Source organism: Macrotis lagotis, chromosome 8 (genome assembly GCF_037893015.1).
Source record: "Macrotis lagotis isolate mMagLag1 chromosome 8, bilby.v1.9.chrom.fasta, whole genome shotgun sequence".
NCBI lineage: Eukaryota > Metazoa > Chordata > Mammalia > Peramelemorphia > Peramelidae > Macrotis > Macrotis lagotis.
The window spans coordinates 101605702-101626984 of NC_133665.1; the positions used below are offsets into that span (position 1 = coordinate 101605702).

The 21283-nt window shown below is 41.0% G+C and overlaps 1 protein-coding gene across 1 annotated transcript in view; it reads right to left on the minus strand.

Moving 5' to 3' along the window:
* Positions 1-4013: 4013 nt before the first annotated feature.
* WNT9A (Wnt family member 9A) overlaps positions 4014-21283 on the minus strand; it is an 85666-nt gene continuing 68396 nt past the window's right edge. Inside the window, exon 4 of the mRNA XM_074197772.1 lies at positions 4014-11040. Coding sequence (XP_074053873.1) covers positions 10555-11040 — 486 coding nt within the window. The 3' untranslated portion in view covers positions 4014-10554. The remainder of the gene's footprint in view (positions 11041-21283) is intronic.

Here is a 21283-nt window from a genome sequence, read left to right on the forward strand (position 1 = left end):
TCCTTGACCAATATGCTCTATTATCCAATTCCAAGCATTTTTATTGGTATCCCTTGTTCCTGGCACTCTTCCCTTCTTCATCTCTGCCTCCCAGATTCCTTCAAATCTTAGCCAAAATCTCACATTTTTGTTGTTTGGTTTTTTCAATTGAAATGTTATTTTATTTTTCCAATTACATGCAAAAGTAATTTTTCAACATTCATCCATTTGCAAATTTATGAATTCCACATTTTTCTACCACCTCCCTTCCCTCCCCCCACCTTAGGGCAGCAGTCTGGTAAAAGTTGTACATATATATTCATGTTTAATATAATTTCATATTACTTATGTTGTGAAAGAGAAATTAGAACTAAAGGGAAAGAAAAAAAAACATGACAAAGAAAGAAACATAAAAGAAGTTTTAAAAAAGTGAACATAGTATGCTTTGCTCTGAGTTCAGACTCCATAATTTTCTCTCTGGATGTGTATGTATGACATTGTCCATAGTAGGTCTCTCAAGATTGTCCTTGATTTCTGAACTGCTGAGAAGAGCTGCATCCATCATAGTTGATTATCTCACAGTGTTGTTAATGTGTATAATGTTCCCTTGGTCCCTTCACTAAGCATCAGTTCATGCAAGTCTCTCCATGCTTCTCTAAAGTCTGATTGTTCATGATTTCTATAGAAAAATAGCACATCATAACATTCACATACCAAAACTTGTTCAATTATTTCCCAATTGATGGGCATCCCCTCATTTCCAATTCTTTTCCAATACAAAAAGAGTGGCTATAAATATTTTTGTATATGTCAGATTTTTCCTGTTTTTTTATGATTTCTTTGGGTTATTCACCTGGCATTGGTATTGCTGGGTAAAATGGAATGATCATTTTTATTGCTTTTTAGGCATAGTTCCAGATTGCTCTCCAGATGGGCAGGATCAATTCATAGCACACCATCAGTGCATTAATGTCCCAATTTTCCCACATTCTCTCCAACATTGATCATTTTCCTTTTTTGTCATCTTAGCCAATCTGGTAGGTGAGAGGTGGTACCTCAGAATTGTGTTAATTTGCATTTCTTTAATCAATAATGATGTGGAGCATTTTTTCATTTGATTATAGTTTTAATTTCTTTATCTAAAAACTGTCTGTTCATATCCTTTGACCATTTATCAACTGGGGGAAGACTGTAATCTTATAAATTTCATTCAGCTCTCTATATATTTTAGAAATGAGTCCTTGTGAAAATTGTTTCCCAGTTTTCTACCTTTCATCCAATCTTCGTTGCATTGATTTTATTTGTGCACAACCTTTTAAATTTAATATTATTAAAATCATCCATTTTTCAATTTATAATGCTTTCTTTTTTTTATTTGGTCATAAATTTTCTTCCCTCTCCATAGATTAGGCAGATAAGAGTATTTCATGATCTGTTAATTGGTCTATGGTATCACCCTTTAATGTTTAAATCCTGTACCTATTTTTACCTTATTTTGGTATAGGGTGTGAGATATTGGTCTATGCCATACTATTTTCCAGTTTTCTCAGCAATTTTTGTTAAATAGTGAGTACTTAACCCAGACATTAGTGTCTACAGGGTTATCAAACAGTAGATTACTATAGTCATTTACTGCTGTTTCCTTTGACCCTATCCTAATCCACTGGTCCATTACCCTTTTTCTTAGCCAGCACTGGCCAGTTTGGTGACTGCCCCTTTATAATATAGTTTTAGATCTGGTACAGCTAGGCTAACTTTCTTTGCATTTTTTTTCATCAATTCCCTTGATATTCTTTACTTTTTATTGCTCTGCATGAATTTTGTCAATATTTTTTCTATATCTTTAAAATAGTTTTTTGGTAATTTGATTGGTATGACCAAAGTGCTATGATTTACAAGAACCCTTTCCCAGTCCTGCTTAATCCTAAATTCCTTCCTTCTGAGAGTATTTCCATTTTATCTTATATATATCTTGTTTGTACAGTTTTTTGCATGTTGTCTTCTTCATTAGACTGTTTCTGGACCACTGACTGATTCTTTTTGGCCTCTCTTTTTAATCCTCAGTCTCTGTTATATAGTAGGTATTAAATAAATGTTTACTGTCTTTACTTGACTTTTTCATGACTTCTACTGAAGTCATTAATTTTTGAAGAGAGAAGATAAAATGCTTTTAAAATGGTTTTATAAGCATTCTGTTTGAAGAAAGGCTTCCATCTGCAGAACCTGAGCCTTTTTCTATGTTATCAAGCAAACCCCAGTGACTAGAGCATGATGTAGAGGTAAAAGGGAGGCAGGGGAGAGGGGGCATGGGGTACTCACATAAAAAAAGATTTGGCAAATGTACTGTGCTATTGAAGTGTCAGAAATTCTGAAGTGATTTCTAGTCAAGGAATATTAACATGTTGATGTACCCTTGGAGGAGTAAAATCAATTTATTTTATTACCAAGTGCATGGTAAAGACTAGAATTCATTTTCTTTCATGTTGAATAAGGAGTTAATGAAGGTTTGTCAGGGAGGCACAGTGAAAGGTAGAATATTCCTGATAGACTGAAAAGAGAAGTCAAGTTCTAACCCTAACTTTGCTATTTAATATTTCTATGACCTTGGACAGGTCTTTTCCTATCTCTGGGCTTCCATTTCCCCATTAGCCAATAGATGGAGCAGATGGTCTTCAAGATTCTGTCCTCCTATAAAATTACTAGCATCCTGTGATCTCACATAGCACTTTGCCCTTCTTCGATATATATAGGACTCCCAAACCTGGCTGTTCAAAAGATCTAGCCAATGAATTTTTCACACAGTATGGATCTGAGGTCATTATGAATATCTGTTCACTATGTCACAAAGTCCTGGGACAATGTAAGTGTGGTGAATTGTTGTTTTATATTTTAATTATTTGTTCCTTCATGCTTACTTCTTTAGTATTTTAGGTATTTATGTTGTGGAGAAAATAAAAACCTCTATCTCCTATCTACTTTGTTCATTGAGTTCCTTTTCTAGAAGCGTCCTTAAAATAATCCCTTTTAGGGTAGACTTTACGCATAAGTTATAACTAAAGCTTTGTTCCAGAAATATTTATCTTAAAGGGTAGGTGGGAGACAATGAAAAAAAGTGAGAAAAGTTAGATCATCTCCTATAGGGGGTTTAGTTTCCCAAGGACAGAACTTTGCTTTAGGGTGAATCTAGAGCATAGGCTGTTAGGATAGCACCCTTTGGGTCAAGGAAAGGAACAGTTTATCTATGTTTGCGTCTTGTCCTTTCATCTAGATTGTGAGAGAAATGATTATTTATAATCAATGATCTGGGGAGATCTAGAATCCCCCCTCCTTTTTTATTGTCCTCATTTCAAAACCAATCTCTTTCTTCTCTATCCAATTCCATCCAACCTTACAAGGTGTCTCTAATCTAAGAAATCTCTAAGCAAATTTTGGTGGAGATAGATCCTTTGTCTAGATTGTCCAAGGTTCTGTCCAAGAGTGATTTGATGTCATTCTTAGTTTTCAATATGATATTCATTCTCTCATCAATTGTTAACCAGAGTCCATTGCCACTCTCAGGAACACCCCTCTTCTAAAGATACACAAGCAGTAAGCCCATTGCCATGATGATTGTCTTTGGCATTTGAGAATATCACTGACTTCTTATTAAAAATGTCAATAAGTAATAAAATGATTACCCAGAAAGTCTGTCTCTTAAATGTTTTTTTTTAGGTTTTTGCAAGGCAATGGGGTGAAGTGGCTTACCCAAGGCCACACAGCTAGGTAATTGTTAAGTGTTTGAGGCTGGACTTGAACTTAGGTACTTTTGACTCCAGGGCAAGTGCTCTAGCCACCTTCTCTTAAACTTTTTAAACATCACATAAAGGGTTCCTTATTGACCTATTTTATATTTTCTCTAGAATTCAACTCAAGCTCTGTACATGGGAGATACTTTAATGTCTATTGAATTAAATATTTTATCCCCAATATCTGTCTCTTTGTCATATCCCTCCTCACCCTCCCCAAACTGAGCAGTGAAGAGCAGACACCAACTATAATTTAAAATACATTTATTTATTGTTTTCATTTTGTTCTCAGGTTTTTGTTATACAAAGGTGTTAAATAACTTAAATACATTCTCCACAGTCACTCAGAATCAGATTTATACCTACAAGCTGTACACATGAGGTAGAGAAAAATAATTTAGGCTCTCATAAGACACAAAAAAGAATACATAATTTCTTCATAGGTTAGTGTTCATCTTTCCCAAGACTCTATCCCTTCAACCCCCAAGTCCAGGCCCTTTGCTTCCCTTCCTCTCCAACAATTGTTCTTGTCCAAGGCAAATACTAAACTTCATACTCTGAGCAGGCTTGGGAGGGGGATAGGGACAAAGGGGCTGGGTTGGTTGCCTGGCCAGACCAGGTGGGGGTGGGGAGGCATTGATTAATTGTAAGAAGGAACTTCCCTAATGAAAACTAGCTTCAGCACCTTCCACTGGACCATAAGGGTTTCCAGACCCTTCAACATCTTGGCCATCTTTCTCATATCTAGCTCCAGTTTTGAGAGAAAGAGGGAGATGGTCACAGACACAAAGAAGTGGGGGGGGGGGAAGGGGGAGGATTGGAGTAGAATCAGAGATAATCTCTATGCTAGAAAAGCTCCTTCTAGAAGGGGCTTGAGAGACCATCTAGTCTAACCCTATCATTTTACAGATGAGGAAACTGAGGCCCCAGTAGCTAAGCAAGCAGTTGCCCAAGGTCCCAATCACTGCTGAAAGTCAAACCAAAGGCTTCAGACAACTCCAGCATACCTTCCACTTCAGTGATATGTGGGGACTCTTCCAGATCTAAACACTGATCTAAGTATGAGATCAAGAGACAGCTGAGAGAATGCACAGGAGCAGCAGAAAAGGAGAGGGATTGAGAGGCCCCTGGCCCCCTCCCACCTCCCAGCTCTGCAAGCCTTCCCCAGAAGGGCCTGTCTTAGGCATTTCAATAGTGGGAGGAGACAGAAGTGGCCCAGGAGAGAAGAACAGCCCCATGGGACTCCTGAGTCAAAGCTGGAGGCCCGCGTCGCTAAGGGGAGGTCCCTCTGGGGACACCCTGTTTGTCCATTATCATTCTTGGTTCCAGGGATGGGAAGGGGAGAGAACACACACACAGAGATCAGAAACACACACAGTCACACAGACCAGACACATACATGTAGACAGAGACCAAGACCACACACATCCACACAAACACATCCACATACCCACACACTGACCAGACACACAGATACACACCAGATACACTACACACACACATACACACACACACACACACACACACACACACACACACACACAAAACTTTGAAATAATCCCCTTCTGGAGCTATAGGCCCATTTCACTTGGCTGGAGGTGGGGAAGAACACATGTTCTTAGTTCTTGGCAGGGCTGGGAGGGTTTCTGGAGAGAAGATTGAAGTTTCAGGCTTCTTTTGGATTCCTTCTCTATACAGAACCCTAACCAGGACTTTTTTTTATCCAAGGAAAGAAATACAAACACTGACAAATGATAGGAAAGGTATGGTCAGTAAAAAGGGGGAGGAAAGAGCATCTAGTTGGACACTGCCCCTTATGTGTACTGGGTAGGTGGGTAGGTACAGGGGGTCAAGGGACACAGCTTACCATCTGGTAGTTCCTGGTTTAGACTAATTATTTTTGCTAAGTGCTAAGCTCTTTTTTATCCCCATTACTTAAAAATTGCAAATGCTGTCAGTGCCTCTAAATTTCACACCCTTGGGCAAAACCCTAGTCATCCTTCCTTAGGTAAGACTTATATATCAGAGGCATTAAAGTGTAGTGGATAGAGAGCTAGGCCTAGAATCCAAAAGACCTGGGTTCAGATCCTTTCTCTGACACTAGTTATGTCACCCTGGGCAAATCATTTAACTTTAGTGTACTTTAAACACCAAAACTTACCTCTTAAGTTCTATGATATGCATGGGTATAAAGGACCACAATGACAAAGTATTCACGTATACACACACATGTGTGTGTGCTTTTTTCTCCTAGAAATCCCAGGCATACAAGTCCAATAAATAAGAGCATACATAGCCTATAATGAGTACAGGCAAAGAACTACTTCCCTTAAATCTGAATACATGCACATACAATACAGCACACACTCAACACAACTTACACTCAACAACATTCAACACAACAAACACTCTCAACAAACACTCGACACATTACATGTAAAACAACACAGCACAATAAGCACACAAAACACAATACACTCATATAAAATAAACCAGCAAACGTTTTTGATTTGCCTTGTTTAAAAAAATATTACATTTTCTTAATATTTTTGAAATAAAGCTAAATGTAATAATTGATTTTAAAAAGTCCTCTTTCTTCATCTTGAGACCTTCCCTTTAGAGACATAAATAAATGGATGCCCTGTACCTTGGACTGGGCAGTCTAGTCATTGAGGGCATGAGTAGCTCCATCCCTCCACCTCAGTGGAGACCAACACTTTCAAAAGGGAAAGGGGAATGGAAGAATGAGAGAAAAAGACCCTCTTCCCCAGACCCAACTCTTTGTAAAGTTATAGCTATCAATAATTTCTGGGAGAATGTGGGTGATGGGGAGGAGAAGGGTTGCTTTCTTTAAAAATAAAAAATAAAAAGCCTTCAAACCTGGCTTCCCTTGTCAGAACAGTATGACTATTTGCACTCTCACCTTCTTCCCCAAAATACCCATTCACAAGTATCTGGAGATTAAGTAAACAGAGGACAAGTCAAGCAAAACTAAAACCTAACTCACAAATAACCCCTCCCCTCCCCCAGGCTCACTGGTGAAGTAGAAAGAATAGACTACTTAGAACCAGATATCTGGTGAGTCTAGTCCATATGACCTTGGCCAAGTTACTTCCTAGGTGTAGGTCCCAGTGTTTCCTCCTCTGTAAAATAAGTAGGGAGGGGGATAAGGGTGAGAATCGACCTCAAAGGTCTGTTCCAGCTCTATATCTATGATCTCTATGCTGTCTTTAAGTCCTGACTGGTATTTCCCCAATTTTGGAGAGCTCAGAATTCATATGCCACCTGTTAGTATACAAGGTGAGTCTGTTCTATTTATTCCAACATTTTTTTGCTTCTTTTTTTTCTTCTGGACCACAGGAGAATAAACCTTACTATTTACAATATATAACAGGAAAGTGAGATATCTACATTAACATAAATATGTTTTGGTTTTTAAATACAGTGACTCTCCAGGCTTCAGTGTGTGAATTCAGACACTAGGAGTTTCCTTTCAGTAGTTCTTCATACCTGCTCCTGACTCTGTACTTTTCTCTAATAATCTCCTAGCTCTTCTCTCTCACCTGTCAGACACGTGGCTTGGAAAAAGAAAAATTATACACACACACATTTTATATTTATATATATATACATACATACATACATACACACATTGCTCATATATACATATATACACACACATACATATACACACAAAGAGAAATATACATACATTTATATATATATATATCTATATATATATCTATATATAAAAACATTGTCACAAGCTATTGTATTACCCATTCAGCTCCTTTATGCTTTTCCTCTAAAACACACAATTAGGCATGGCAGAATAATTCTAAATTCTATGACCTAAGAACCATCTATCTTCAGGGAATACAACCCCCAAACCTTCAGGTCCCATGCTGGTATCTGTCTGCTTTTCTTAGCCCTAGGAGAGAGGGCTTCACTTCGACTGTAAGTGCTTTGTGGGTAGGGACTGTCTTTTGCTTTGCTGGGAATATGGAAATATTCAACAAACACCAGTAGACTGACTTCTGCATTTGCGAGAATGGCAGAGAGAGAAACACACAGACAGGCCCTTACCACTGGGGCTAATGATACCACATTCAAACCAGACTTTCTTTAGGAAAGTTTGTGACAATAAATATATGTTGCCTTGAAAGCTGATGACAGCAGGGAGGGCTACCTCTGGTAATGCAGCCAAGCCCTTGCTTCTCCATCCTATTCCAATCCTGTACCAATAAGATGGTGTTTTACACCTCCCCCTCCACCAGCATGAAGTCATTCCCCAAATCCTTTCACCACCAAAAAAAGAAACCACCAAAAAACCTCAGGAGAGCCCAAGTCCTTTGTCTCTCCAACCCCACCCTTTTTGCCCAAAAGAAATAGGATTTGCTCCATATGATCTTAACCTAAGTGAATTTCTTCTCTCATTCCCCACCTCTCTTTGAAAATCTCATCCCAGAATTTCTCTTCCCACCTTCCCAACCCTACCCCCGAAGTAGAAACACAACAGTAAGTAGGGTTACCATGTGAATTAACCTACCCAAAGGTCCTTCATGCACCCCTTCTTCCTCAAGCCCTTGTTCTCCCAACCCTCAAAGGTCAAGTTCAGAAGAATCCAGCCAAAGCACATTCAGCCAAATCCTCCAGGATCAGGGAAAAACAAAACAACCAATTCAAAGGGTCATCCTGGTTATCACTGGTCTTCAATCCACATTGGAACCCTGGGTCATTGGTCAATAACTCATGAAATCCAAGGAGAGAGGAATAAAGCTAAAAGCCTAGAAGTCTCATTGAATCCCAATGCATTCAAAGGCTCCTAGGAAATAGGCTCCTAGTGGGGGGAGGGGGTATTCCACTTCACAGCTTTAGAAGCATATTTTTTTTTTAAGTGAGGGAGTGAAAAGTCAGTTCTCATGGTGTTTCCCTCTCCACTATGATAGAAAGAGCTCTGGGTTTCACCATCCCAGATTATTGAATGGACAGGAACAGTTTTTGTATCTTTGTGTGTGTGTGTATTTTTATGTGTTTTTGTTTTGTTTTATTTGAAAAAAAATTCTTCAATTTAGTGGTTTCCAGAAAAAAAAATAACAAACACAAAGCAGAATCAAGGGAGGAAGAAGTGGGTAGAGCAAGGGAGAGGAAGGCAGTGGGACAGGTATGCCATTTGGATAGACCATCAATGGATAAAGACCAGATAAGTACCATCCCCTTATCCAGAAGTCAGGGTCTTATTGCCCCCACTCTGCTTACCTCCTCAGAAGTAGGAAATGTGCGCATATGAGAGACAAGATGCGCATGGGGTAGGGAATAATAATTAATAATAATATTAATAATAATAACAACAAATGACAACAAAAAATAATCACTGACATTTGCTCTAACTAGAAGAGAAGTGCCTGGTGTCATTCTAAAAAAAAAGAAGGGAAAGGAAAATCCAATTAACTCAATCCCTTGTTAAGACAAGAGTAGGGAAGGAATAGGGGTCAAGCATCCAATTCCCTGAATCAGACAAAGACTCCAAAGACAGCCTTCTAGTGGTCTTGCTTTCCAAAGTCAGTGATAGTGCTAAGAAAGGAGAGGGGACTTAGGGAACCAGTTGGGCAAGTCATGAGCCTTCCTCCTCTGGATTCCTGTCTCTTTGGGATTCTGAAGTTCTCCCCATTCCATCACCCCTTTGGTGAGGAACTACAGGGAGAACTGGGGAGTGTGAAAAGAGCCCTAGAAACCAGAAGACAGGATCATCAAACCTTTAAGCTGGAAGGGGGCTCAGACAGCCTCTCTCCAAGATTAACCTAAACATGAAGCTTGAATCCCTAAATCTCCAACAAGTGACCAGATGCTTTCCATCAAATGATATCTTCCTACCTACTCAAAAAGTTCATTCCACATTAGGGCAATGCTCCTCATTGGAAAGTCCTTCTCATACATTAAATAAAAATCTCCTTTTCTCCAATATAAGCCAAACATTATTCCAGTCTTTGCCCTAGGACCCATTTTCAAGCCCAGGTTCAGTTACTACTGAGACTGTCCAGTTCCTCATCTCCTGAGGCTGGACTCTAAAGTCCCTTCCAGCTTAAAAATTGTTTCCTTGCCATTCAAGACTTCTGGGGCAGTACTGGCTTCAATAAGGACCATTAGCTGCCCACTTCCAGCCTGTCTTGAAAATAGGAGACACCCACCAGACTCCCTCCTCTTCTTCTCTCTATTCCCTCAGCCCTGACCAAAGAAAGACTGGGAGAAGAGAGGATAGGAAAGGGGGGAAGGAGTCCCATATAGGTCCTAGACTTCTTCCCGTAGTTAGGGGGGATACTAAGATACTAAGTAAGTTAAGAGGTGGGAGAAAATGAGTGGCATCGGGGTGGGGGTGGAGAGAGACACTTGTTAAAAGAATTCAGACTGAGTTGGCAGCTGGGGTCTCAGAGTCAAATGTTGGTGTGGAGGGGAGGGCAGGAAGAGAGAGAGAAGGGCTTGAAGATCAATCCAGACAGGTCACCCCACCAGCACCCTGCGCGCACAGGCACACCCAACCACACACTCACACACACACACACACACACACACACACACACACACACACACACACACATACACACACACAAAAGTGCTTACATCATCATCATTGCCTTCTGAATCCAAGACCCACCCCTGTCCAACCCTGTGTCTGTCTGGAGGCCAGAGCAGGGTCTTCTCCCTTCCCAGCCCGGCCCCAGATGGGAGGAGAAGACAGGCAGGTGGACTGGCGGGTGGACCCGCAGGTGGACCAGCCCAGGCGGGCCGGCGGTCAGTCTTTGCATGTGTAGACCTCCTCCCTCTGGGTGCATTGTTTGCACTCCACGTAGCAGCACCAGCGGACCTGGCACTGGCAGGGCCTTGTCACCACTCGACTCTGCGTGTTGTGGCCTCGCCCACAGCACATGCTCTCACAGTTCTTGTCCTTGTAGCACTTCCTGCCAGCTGTGCCCGGAGAGAACCGGCTCGCCAGGCAGAAGCTGGGGGAGTCGTCCAAGTGCACCAGGTCAGGGGTCCGAGGGAGAGGGTCGGTGCTGGTCCCAGAAGACCCCAGGGCCCTTCTAGGAGGTGGGATGTCTCCAGCCTCACCTGTGGCCTCATTGGTGGTACTTCCCACTTTGAGGGAGGCCTCATACTTCTGCTTCAGCTGTTTGCCCACCTCATGGAATGGGGAGAGCTGGCGCCAACAAGTGCGGACGGTGCAGGAACCCGAGACCCCATGACATTTGCAGGTGGTCTCCACCCCAGCTTTGATCACCTGTGGAAGAAAGGAGGAAGGTAGAGAGAGTCAAGGTAAGTAGAGGAGAAAGGAAGCACCCCACTCAGGTACACATGCTCAGCAAGGAGATGATTCTTGGTCTATTGGAGAAACAACCTCATTCACCAAATATGGATTAAGTTGCCTTTACTTACCTGGACCCTGTGCTTCAGGTTTACAAGCACTTTCCTCCTCACAGCCCTCTTCGTGGAGGTAGTGTTAGGTTTGTCATTCCCATTTTACAGAGTGGGAAACCGAGGCTCAGAAAAAGGGAAGGAATTGACCCATTCAGGATCAACACAATTAGTAAACCAGGATTCAAACCCATATTTTCTTATTCCCAAGTACCGTGCTTTTATTCCCCTGTCTCAAATTCCCCAAAGCAAGGAAGAGCTTCAAGATACCAACAGTTCATTCTTGGCACAAAGATGACTTGAATAAAGAAAGAAAATAGGAGAGAGAGAGGGCAAGAACCAGGGAAGAGTAAACCAGGGGCAGTCCCACCCACAATGGTGATCTGTCAACATCTAGACTGGGGTCTTTGAGCTAAGGATTTTGGGGCAACATGTCTCAAATTTCAGAATTATTTCAACAGGACTCTGCAAAGGTACAATGATTGCCCTTCCATCTTCTTTCTACATGCTTGGCATGGCAATGTTTGTTATCATCGTATATTAAAATTCCACATTCTCAAAAGTTAGTTGATACAGAGGTATGTTTAAGTGGAACTTTTGTTTGTATATACTCTTGCCTTATGTGCAAGGGAAATATGTACCCACTGAGATCAAGGGAAAACAGGTGGGTGTTCATATGGGCCACATCTGTGGCCTGGCAGATCAGGTGCCTCAGCTAAAAGTGAGGTTTCCCTACTCATATTTTTCTAGAGAATTCTGACTGGGTCTCTCCATTAACTAGAACCTCTACCCTACCAGTACCTAGAATAGTGTCTGGCTCACAGTAGATAATTAACAAATGCATACTGAAAAACAAAGGTTAATACTAAATAATTCCAGTGACTAATCTCATCCCCAAAGAAATGAAACAATGTCCCTCCTTCCCTTCTTTGCAGTGATAGTGGGGCATTGCATATGCTATGACTAAGTTCGTGAATTTAGCTAACTGCCCTTTCCCCCCTTCCATTTCTTTTTACTCTAAGGGATGGTTTGCCAAGTTGTGGAAGAACAAGGGAGATATTCAAAAATGGAAAGGATAAAAGAACAAAAGAGATCTAGATTGCTTGATGCCTTAGGGAGGGGGGAAGGGAAGAAGAAATTAGAACTCAAAATTTTTTTTAATGTTAAAATTATTTTAGCAAGTAATTGGGAAAAATAAAATATTTAAAAATAATTAAAAACAAACTATACAAACACTTTTAAAAAATAAATTCTTGTTGAGTGATTGGAAGACATGGGTTCAGGTCATGACTGAAATTGTCACATAACTCTAGCTTTTTTAAAAAAATCATCATTAATATATACATATATAATATATAAATTCAAAAAACATTTATTAAGTGCTTTTTGTGTTGGGAATACAAAAACTAAAAGGAAGAAAGCTTCTGACCCCTAAGGAGCTTACTTATTAATGGAGAAAAGATGGCATATTTTAGATGGATATGTTCTCTGCCCACTGAGAGCAGGTCCCAGAATAGCGAGTTCTGACTGCCACTGTGTGCCCAAGAGCTAAGAACAAATATGTGACCCTGTGTCCCTGGGGTCCAGAGGGACTAGACAAGAAGGAGGAGGAAAGAGGGGAACCTCATTTGTTGCTTATAAGCATCAGGACCCAAGAGAAGGAAAGACTAAATCCATGGTTTATGTGCATGAGGAAGAGATTGGGGCAGTCACACAGAAAAAACAGGGTGGGATCAGAGACATTTTGTTGTTTTGATCAGGGGGTTAAGGGAAGTTTGACTGAGCCTGGAGAAATATTGTACCCTAATAACTGGAATCCTTGCATCATCCAATCCCTTCTCCCAATAATAGCCATATACTTGGGGAGGTGGGGGAGGGGCACATTAAAAGCCAGTCAGAGTCATCAGCTGAGATATCCCAGACTTGCCTTCACAAACAGACTTCCCAAATAGGCAGAGGCCTTGAGATAGTGGAATAAACATTGGATTTAGGGGTCAGCAGACTTGGGTTTGAGTCTCCCCTTCTTTGACTTGTATGACCTGGAACATGTCTCTTCCCTTCCCTGGGCTTTAGTTTCTCCAGTTGTAAAATGTGAAGGTTGAACCAGATGATCTCAAGTTTAAAACTTGGGTTTCCTACCACAGAGGGTCTGTGAATTTGCATCCTTATTTTCACTATCTTTGGTGTCCTTTGAAATCATACAGATCTTATTTTATACACTTAATAAATATGATTCTGATTAAAGGTCCAGAGGCTTCACTGAATTGCATCTCTAAATTCGATGAATGAGTCTGGCTCAGCCTGTTTCATTGCACATATATAGCTCAAGGCCCTGGGATAGGAAGATTGGTTAAAGAAATTGAAGAAGAGAAGGTTGTGGAATATATAACAGCTGACTTCAATTATTTGAGGAGGCACCACGCTAAAAAAGGGATTAGATTTAGTCTGCCCAAGGCCAGAGGACAAAGTACCAAGGATGGAAGTGATCAAGGGGTAGATGGAATAGAGGCAGCTTGGTGCTGTTGAAAGAACCTTGAATATTGAGTATGAATACTTGTCCCATTTCTTCTATTTACTATCTTTGTGATGGTCACTTCCTGTCTTTGGGATTCACTTTCTTATTTTGTGACTGACAGGAGGAATGAAATAGAAAACTGCACGGAGGCTTCAAGATGTCCCTTGAATTAAAAGTCACCTTCTCAACCCTGATATTCTTCTGGGAACACCATGCAAGCACAAGAATCATGGGTGATCCAAATAGCAATGAGGAGCATCGAAGAGACTGTAATCCATGTAAAATGGGACATGTAAGATACAGTGGATCACCTGCCTAATGTTTAAAGGGAAAACCATCAGCACGCTGGGTGGCCCAGGCACAAGTGGATGATTTACAGGAGACCGAGGGCTTAAAGTCACCAGTAACAGTAAGCGTGGATGGGCTGTAATATGCCCCATCGGAGGGTGTACTCACCATGATGAAATTACAAATCCCCTAGAAGATAGTACCTATAGCCCTATTCCCACATTCTTATAAGGTAAACTAACCTTTCATAAATTTCAGTGATTATTCAATTCAGACTTTTTTTGTGGTTACTTTCAAAAATGCTGAGATTATAAAGATTCCACCTGAGTTTGCTTAGGAGGCAATGTACTGAATCCTTACCCAAAGAAAGAGAAGAGAAAAGAACTAGTAGGAATAGATAGCTTCAGACAGGACATAAAAGGGATTCTCAGGCAAAGGTCTCCAACCCTAATATCACAATTCTGACCTTATTTCACAGACCCAGGTTTCAAACCACCTCCTCCAAGAAGCCTTCACACACACACACACACACACACACACACACACACACACACAGCCTTTCCTGCCCTCCTTTAGAAGCCATCTAGAGCAAGCTCTCATTTTACAGATGAGAAAATTGAAACCCAGAGAGTGACTTGATCACAAAGGTTAACTAACTAATTTAATACTCAAGGTGACATAGGTCACAAGTGACAAGACCTTCTGGTCTCAATCAGGGTATCCCTAAACCATAAATCCAAGATACTTTCTGAAGGATTTTTTAATTGAGACTGACTCAATTCTCTAAGACTCTGAGGTTTTCTAAGTTGCTACTTTTCTTCACAATAGACTTTCAAATTGGCAATTACTCTTTTAAAAAAAAAATATTTAAGGCAATGGAATTAAGCAATTTGCCCACATTCACACATCTAGGCAATTATTAAGTGTCTGAGACCAAATTTGAACTCAGGTCCTCCTGACTCTAGGACCATGCTCTAATCACTGCACCACCTAGCTGCCCCAAGATGGCGATTACTTTTGCTGTCCTTAGTTTAAAGATGAAGAAATTGAGGGTCAGAGGACTTCACAAAGAAGAATGACTTCTCCAAAGCCATACAGCTGGTCAATGTCTATGCCAGAATCCCTACTCAATCTTCCTATCTGCTAGTTTCACATCCCTCCCACTACCCCTCCCACCAAATCTTCAGATTATCCTCAAAGATCCTAAAATGTTAGGTCTAAGGAAGACCCTGGAACCTCAAAACTCAACTAAGTTCAACCCCCTCCTCTCACAAAAGTAGGAACCAAGGTTTGGAGAGATTCTCCAAGACCACTGAGGTACTCATCCTGACTCCCCAAATCAGGGTTCTTTCAACTAAAGGATCTGAATGAAAAGATTAATTTCTCCCCCAAAGCTTGTATCTGTAGGTCTGAAGAGACAGGAAGTTAAACAGATACACACACACACACACACACACACACACACACACACACACATATACACACACTCAGAATCACAGGATGCCAGAAATAGAAGGGACCTTGAGGGCTGTCTAGGGTAACTCTCTTTTCAAAATAAAAATAAAAAAAGAGGAAATGGAGGTCTGTAAATATTAAATGTTTTACTCAAAATCACCCAATTAGCTAGCAAATAGCAGAGCCAGGCCTTGAATCCAAGTCTCCTAACTCACAGCCTGCAGTTCTTTCCCCTATAGCACACTACCAAATATCAAGACAAAATAACAATTTGAGAAAAGGAACATCCCAGAAGGGAAAAGCAAACAGATATCAAGTCTCTCCCCCACCTACCCCCACATTTGTCCAGCTCCTTGTCCTTGTCCTGGGCCAGCCATGCTTCAGGGGACAGACCTTGCTCAGGAAAGGGCAGGCTTCCTAGGGGGATTAGGGAGCTTGGGAACACTCTCTGAGACAGGAGCAGGGTAAGGAGTCACGTTTGATGATGCTTTGCTGAGAAACCTGGACGAATTTAATTAAAACATCACTTATCCTGGCCCGGTGGAACTAATTGAGTGCTTTTAATATTCTGACTTTTCATTAATAGGTTACAAAAGAGTCATAGTCTAGAGGGGCTTGGGGTGGGGTAAGGGGCCAGAGAGACAAGAAAGGAAACTGGCCCTTTCTGATTTAATCTGCACTCGAGACCACCCTCCCCAGCAACGGGGCTGGAGACCCAGTCACCTCCCCTTAAACAGCTGAAGGAGGGAGAGGGGCTTTGGCAGAGAAAAGGGGGAAATTGGTTTTTTAATAAGTGGGCAATTCAGAACTTCTGCTTCCCAATAAAAGGGAGCTCACAGAAGTCCTCGCTCTAATTACCTCATCTTCACACCAGACAAGCTGGGTCTTTCATTAGCTATTGAGGTCATATGGCAAGCACTTAGCAGGACATGACAGGTCTGATGGACTTCTGGACTGGGGGCTCCACTGGGGGATAGATTAGGAGGGAGAAAGTATGTGAAGGGGAAAGAAAATGCTCTAGACTGCTTGGAAAAGGCCCCTGTCTGGGGGTGGGGGTGGGAAGGGAGGAGGGCTGTGTTGTCCTGGGGATTACTGGCTCAGCCCTGAAGCCCCCCCCCACCATCCCCTCCCCCGGCTCAGCATCACATCACAGGGCCTACTCGAAAGACAGGCCAGCCGGCAGGCGGGAAACGGGAAAAAGCATGCTGTCAGAGAGATGGGGAGAGACCACCGGCGTGGTGGCTCTTCTCCTCACAGGGCCAGTGCCAAAAGCCCAGGAGCTCCCACAGAGACCTGGCAGATTGGGTAATGACAACCTGGCCACATAATCACGGCGGGCAGCCTCAGAGAGGAAGAGAATCATCGTCATCAGCATCAGAGTTCCCATTTCTTGAAGGCTTGCAAAATGTTCTCCCTACAATGACCCCAGAGTCCAAAGCTCATTCTTCCCATTTTAAGGATGGAGAAACCACTTCAGGAAGGCAACCTCATAGAGTGGAAGCACTGAATTTTAGAGCCCAAATCCTTGAACTTGAATCCCAACTCAGTTGCCTCTGTGACATTCAGGAAATCTTTTACCTCCCTTAGCTGTAAAATTATGAGTTTGTGGTCTGTCAGTACATCAGTAAGCAATTATTAAGCTCTTGCTGTTTGCCAGTCACTGTGCCAAGCTTTAGGGAATAGGAAGAAAGGGAGATTAGATAATTTCCAAGGACCTATAGGTCTATATACCATGACTTGATGAGTTACCCAGGGGTCACACAACTAGTAAATATCCATGCCAGGACTCCTGACTAATGGTTATTTTTTTTCTCCCATAACATACTGCTTCTATATTACACCAATAAATCATAGAATTCAACTCAATAAACCTCTAATCCCACTCCCCCCCCCTTCTAGCCCCAAATCCTACCCACCAGCACAGAGTCCAGTGGGACTATCTCCTTCCTCTTTCTGGACATTATGCTGACCTGGGATAATGAGAGGTTTTTTTTTTTTTAAAACAACCACTGTCAACCAACCCCCTCTCCCCATGTGCCTCCCCCCCATCTTTTTCCACATTAGCAACTGTTAACTCAAGCTCAACCCCCTTCCCATCTTGTTCCTGTCAGTGGGGCATTTTTTCCATCTAAATGTTAAACTTCATATTGATCCATGTTTAATACTATCTGCTTCCATTGAAATCCTCCTACATCGATTCTTCCAGGACCAACAATGCAAGATCTGAGTACATACCCAAGTTAAAATGTCTCTGAGGACAGACCAGAGACAGCTAAGGTGGTCGGTCTTGAGACAACAGACATACAGACAGACAAAGTGTGAGGAGGCTCATCACCAGAAATATAGTCACAAGTATAGTAGTGACCACAACAAGTCATGGGGTTGTCTACTAAGGTATAGAAGGCTTATGGTTTGTATTAGTAGAGCAAGGCTGGGAATCTATTCAGATGAAATCATAGCTCATTGGGAAAACTTCTTTTGGTGGTTTCAATCCCTTGTTCACACCTCTAAACACAGATTTTAGGCCCTGGCTCTGCCATCCAATGTCTTGGCTCTCACTCTAAGTTCCATGTTATTTAAAAATCTGATAAGCCTCCCATGGCTTCATCCAAATCACAAACAAAATTGTTAAACAAAATAAGATTAAGGAGAGATCCCTGGACCTCTCTACTAGAGACCTCTTTTTTATGGAAACTTTTTAGGAACCATTTCTCAATGAATTATGAAACTTCATATATCACTCCACTATTTCTCAGCCCAATTCCCTCCACCACAAAGACAGAGAAGTTATGACACTTTTTCAGAGGTCTCCTAAAATCTGTAACTGTGTCTACAGCTTTTCCCTGATCTGCAGACCAGTCAAAAGAGGAAGTCAGTTTACTCTATCCTAACATGTTCATAGTGAACCCATGCTGGCTCCAAGTAATCACAGCATCTACATTCTCATAAAGCAATAATCCCTGTAGTCTTGTCTGACAGGGTTGTTATAACAATAAATGAAATGAGGCTTATGTGAGTGCTTTGTAAACATTAAAGCATGATCTAATTATATGGTGATGATTGCTATCATTATATTAATAGAGTCATTTTGGCCAGGATCAATTTCAACCTCAGAGGTCAGAGGACATCACAAAGTCTTGGATGCCAAAAGACCAATTCAATTAGACACATATTTTGTGTGAGGCTACAGACTAGACACTAAGGGCTACAAAGATGAAACAAAATATAAGTCCTATCCTCAAGGAATTTGCAATTTTTTTTTAAATTAGACTCCGGCAAAATGTAGAGTTTAGACACATAAGAATTTCAACATAATTTCTTTTAAAACCCAGTCAACAAAGCACCATAGAAGGGGGGAGCATCATATTGGGGATATGAAATCTCAGGGTCTAGTTCTAATTCTACCAAAGCCATTTAAGTGATTTGTGCAGCATTACACCATCTTTGAGACTCAATTTCCTCATCAGTCAAATAGGTCACTGACTCAAGGGACTAGCAAACCACAAGAGACAATGAATATAAAAGTATCAACTGTTACCACAAATGGAAGAAATTGCCATAAAGAGGTTATTGTTACATAGAATGCTGAGTCTGATCTCAGCCTTTGAGCTCCAGAACCAACCAACATGACCCCTTGGGAGAACCCCTTCTCCACATGGCAAGGCATCCTTCCCCTGATCTCCCCACCTCATTTCTTCATTCAGCAAGTTAAAAAAAAAAAAACAAATCAACAACACTGAGCTGGAAGCTAAGTATTACAATGGACGGAGTCCTAGACCTAGAATCAAAATGATACAAGTTCAAATTCAGATTTAGACCCTGTGACTGGTAGTATGACCTTGGCAAGTCACTTAAGCTTTAACTGCCTGTTTTCTCATCTGTAAAATGAAGAAGGATAATGATAGCACCTACCTTCCAAGGATATTATGAACATCAAATGAGATCACATATATAAAGTATTCTTACAAACCTTAAAGTGCTACATAAATGCTACCTATTATTTTTATTCTTGTTAATCACACAAAGCTATGTCACTAATTCACTAAATTGGGCAAGGGACTTTGGAGTCTTACTTTCTTCTTCTATAAAAGATGTGTTAGACTCAATGATTACTAAGCTCTTTTTGGTGCTTACTCTCTTAATATAGTTATTTTTAATAATGTTAGCAATCATCATTATATAATTAGATCATCCTTTAATGCTTACAAAGGACTTACAAAAACGTCATTTCATTTATTCTTACAAAAACCCTCTCAGACAGGGACTACAGGGAATATTACTGTTCCCATTTTACAGATAAGGAAAGTTGACCTCAGAGAGTAAAGTAATTCCTTGCTCACTCAGTTGATGTGTCAGAAATAAGATTCAAACTCAGATCTCTCCTAACTTCAAGTCAAGTACCTTCTCCTGGCTGCAGATCATATTCTGTGATCTTATTAACATTCTACGTTCTAATCCTTTAGAAGCATAAGAGAAAAGTCAGTAGATATGAAGTCAAAAGATCTGGGTAGGATGGTTTAATTATTTATCACAAACACAGACACACACAAATCCTGGTTTTTCCCCTTCATAAAATGAGGCGAACTGGAAGATATAAATTTTAAGGTTCCTTCCATTTCTAATGTTTCATTTTTATGGTCCTTTCCACTTTGGACATCCCATGATCTAGGTCACTAAAAATTCTGACCTTCTATGTTCTAAACTTTAGTAAGTAACTACTGTGTGCCCAGCTTAGGAGGGATTGAAGGGAAGGAAAAAGCTATTATTGATGCCCTCAGGAAGCTTAGAATCTGACAAGACACATAGAATAGAGAGACAGAAAGGCCTCTCATCTCCAAAGGAGGGAAAACTCATAGTGGGCTACTTTGCTGAAGAGGTAGTGCTAGTACTAAGTCTCCAAGGATGAGAAGGATTTGAGCAGTTGGAAGGAAAGGAGGACCTCCTCTAGCCTCATGAGCTAGGGACAAAGGAAGGAAAGCAAGCAGAGACCTTTTTTTGGGCGGGGGAGCTAACAATCTCTCCTATGGAGTGAGAGATAGATGGAAAGAGAACAGGCCATTCTCAGGTCTACAGCCACCCCATGCTGGTGACTCCAAAAGGAATGTATGTAGGAGAAATATGACCAGGTACACCAAAGACAAATGGAAAGGTGAGGCAAAAGGAGCTTCCAGTTATAAATACCAAAACCCTATGATCCTAAGAACCTGGCTGTAACATATCTCCTGAAGGCCCTCCCATGTGGGATATTTGTTATTCAAGGAAACTGCCCAGAAACACAAGAGAGACATGGGTCAAGAGACAGAGTTACACCATGGAAATAACACTGCATTTGAAATCAGAGAATGTAAGTTCAAATCCCAGAAGTGTCATATACATTATATATGACCTTGGGCATATATTTTCTGAGCCTTGGTTTTTTTTTTTCCCCTCATATATAAGGAGGGGAAGTTTGACCAAAAGATTGCTAAAGCAAATCTAAATCTAAATCAAATCATTGTAAGGCAGGTGTGACCAGAGAATTAGGATGGTTCAAGGTGACCCATTCACACTTTTGGGAAAGCAATGACCCACTGAAAGTAACTAAGGAAAAATCAGCAAAAGAATATCTTTGAGAACCAGGAACAATAGGTATAAGTCACAAATTGATAAATTTGGGCTTGATGTCAGAAAAAACCTTAAGGTTCCCTCAAAATAAAATGGGTCACCTTGGGAGATGGGAGATACTAGGAGGTACACTCCAAAAAGGAGTCTTCAAGTGCAGACTGAATGGTCTGATGGAAATGTTCTAGTGGGGCTTTAATGGAGCTCCATGTTCACTTCCTCTCAGCTATTCAATCCTGCCATTCTTAAA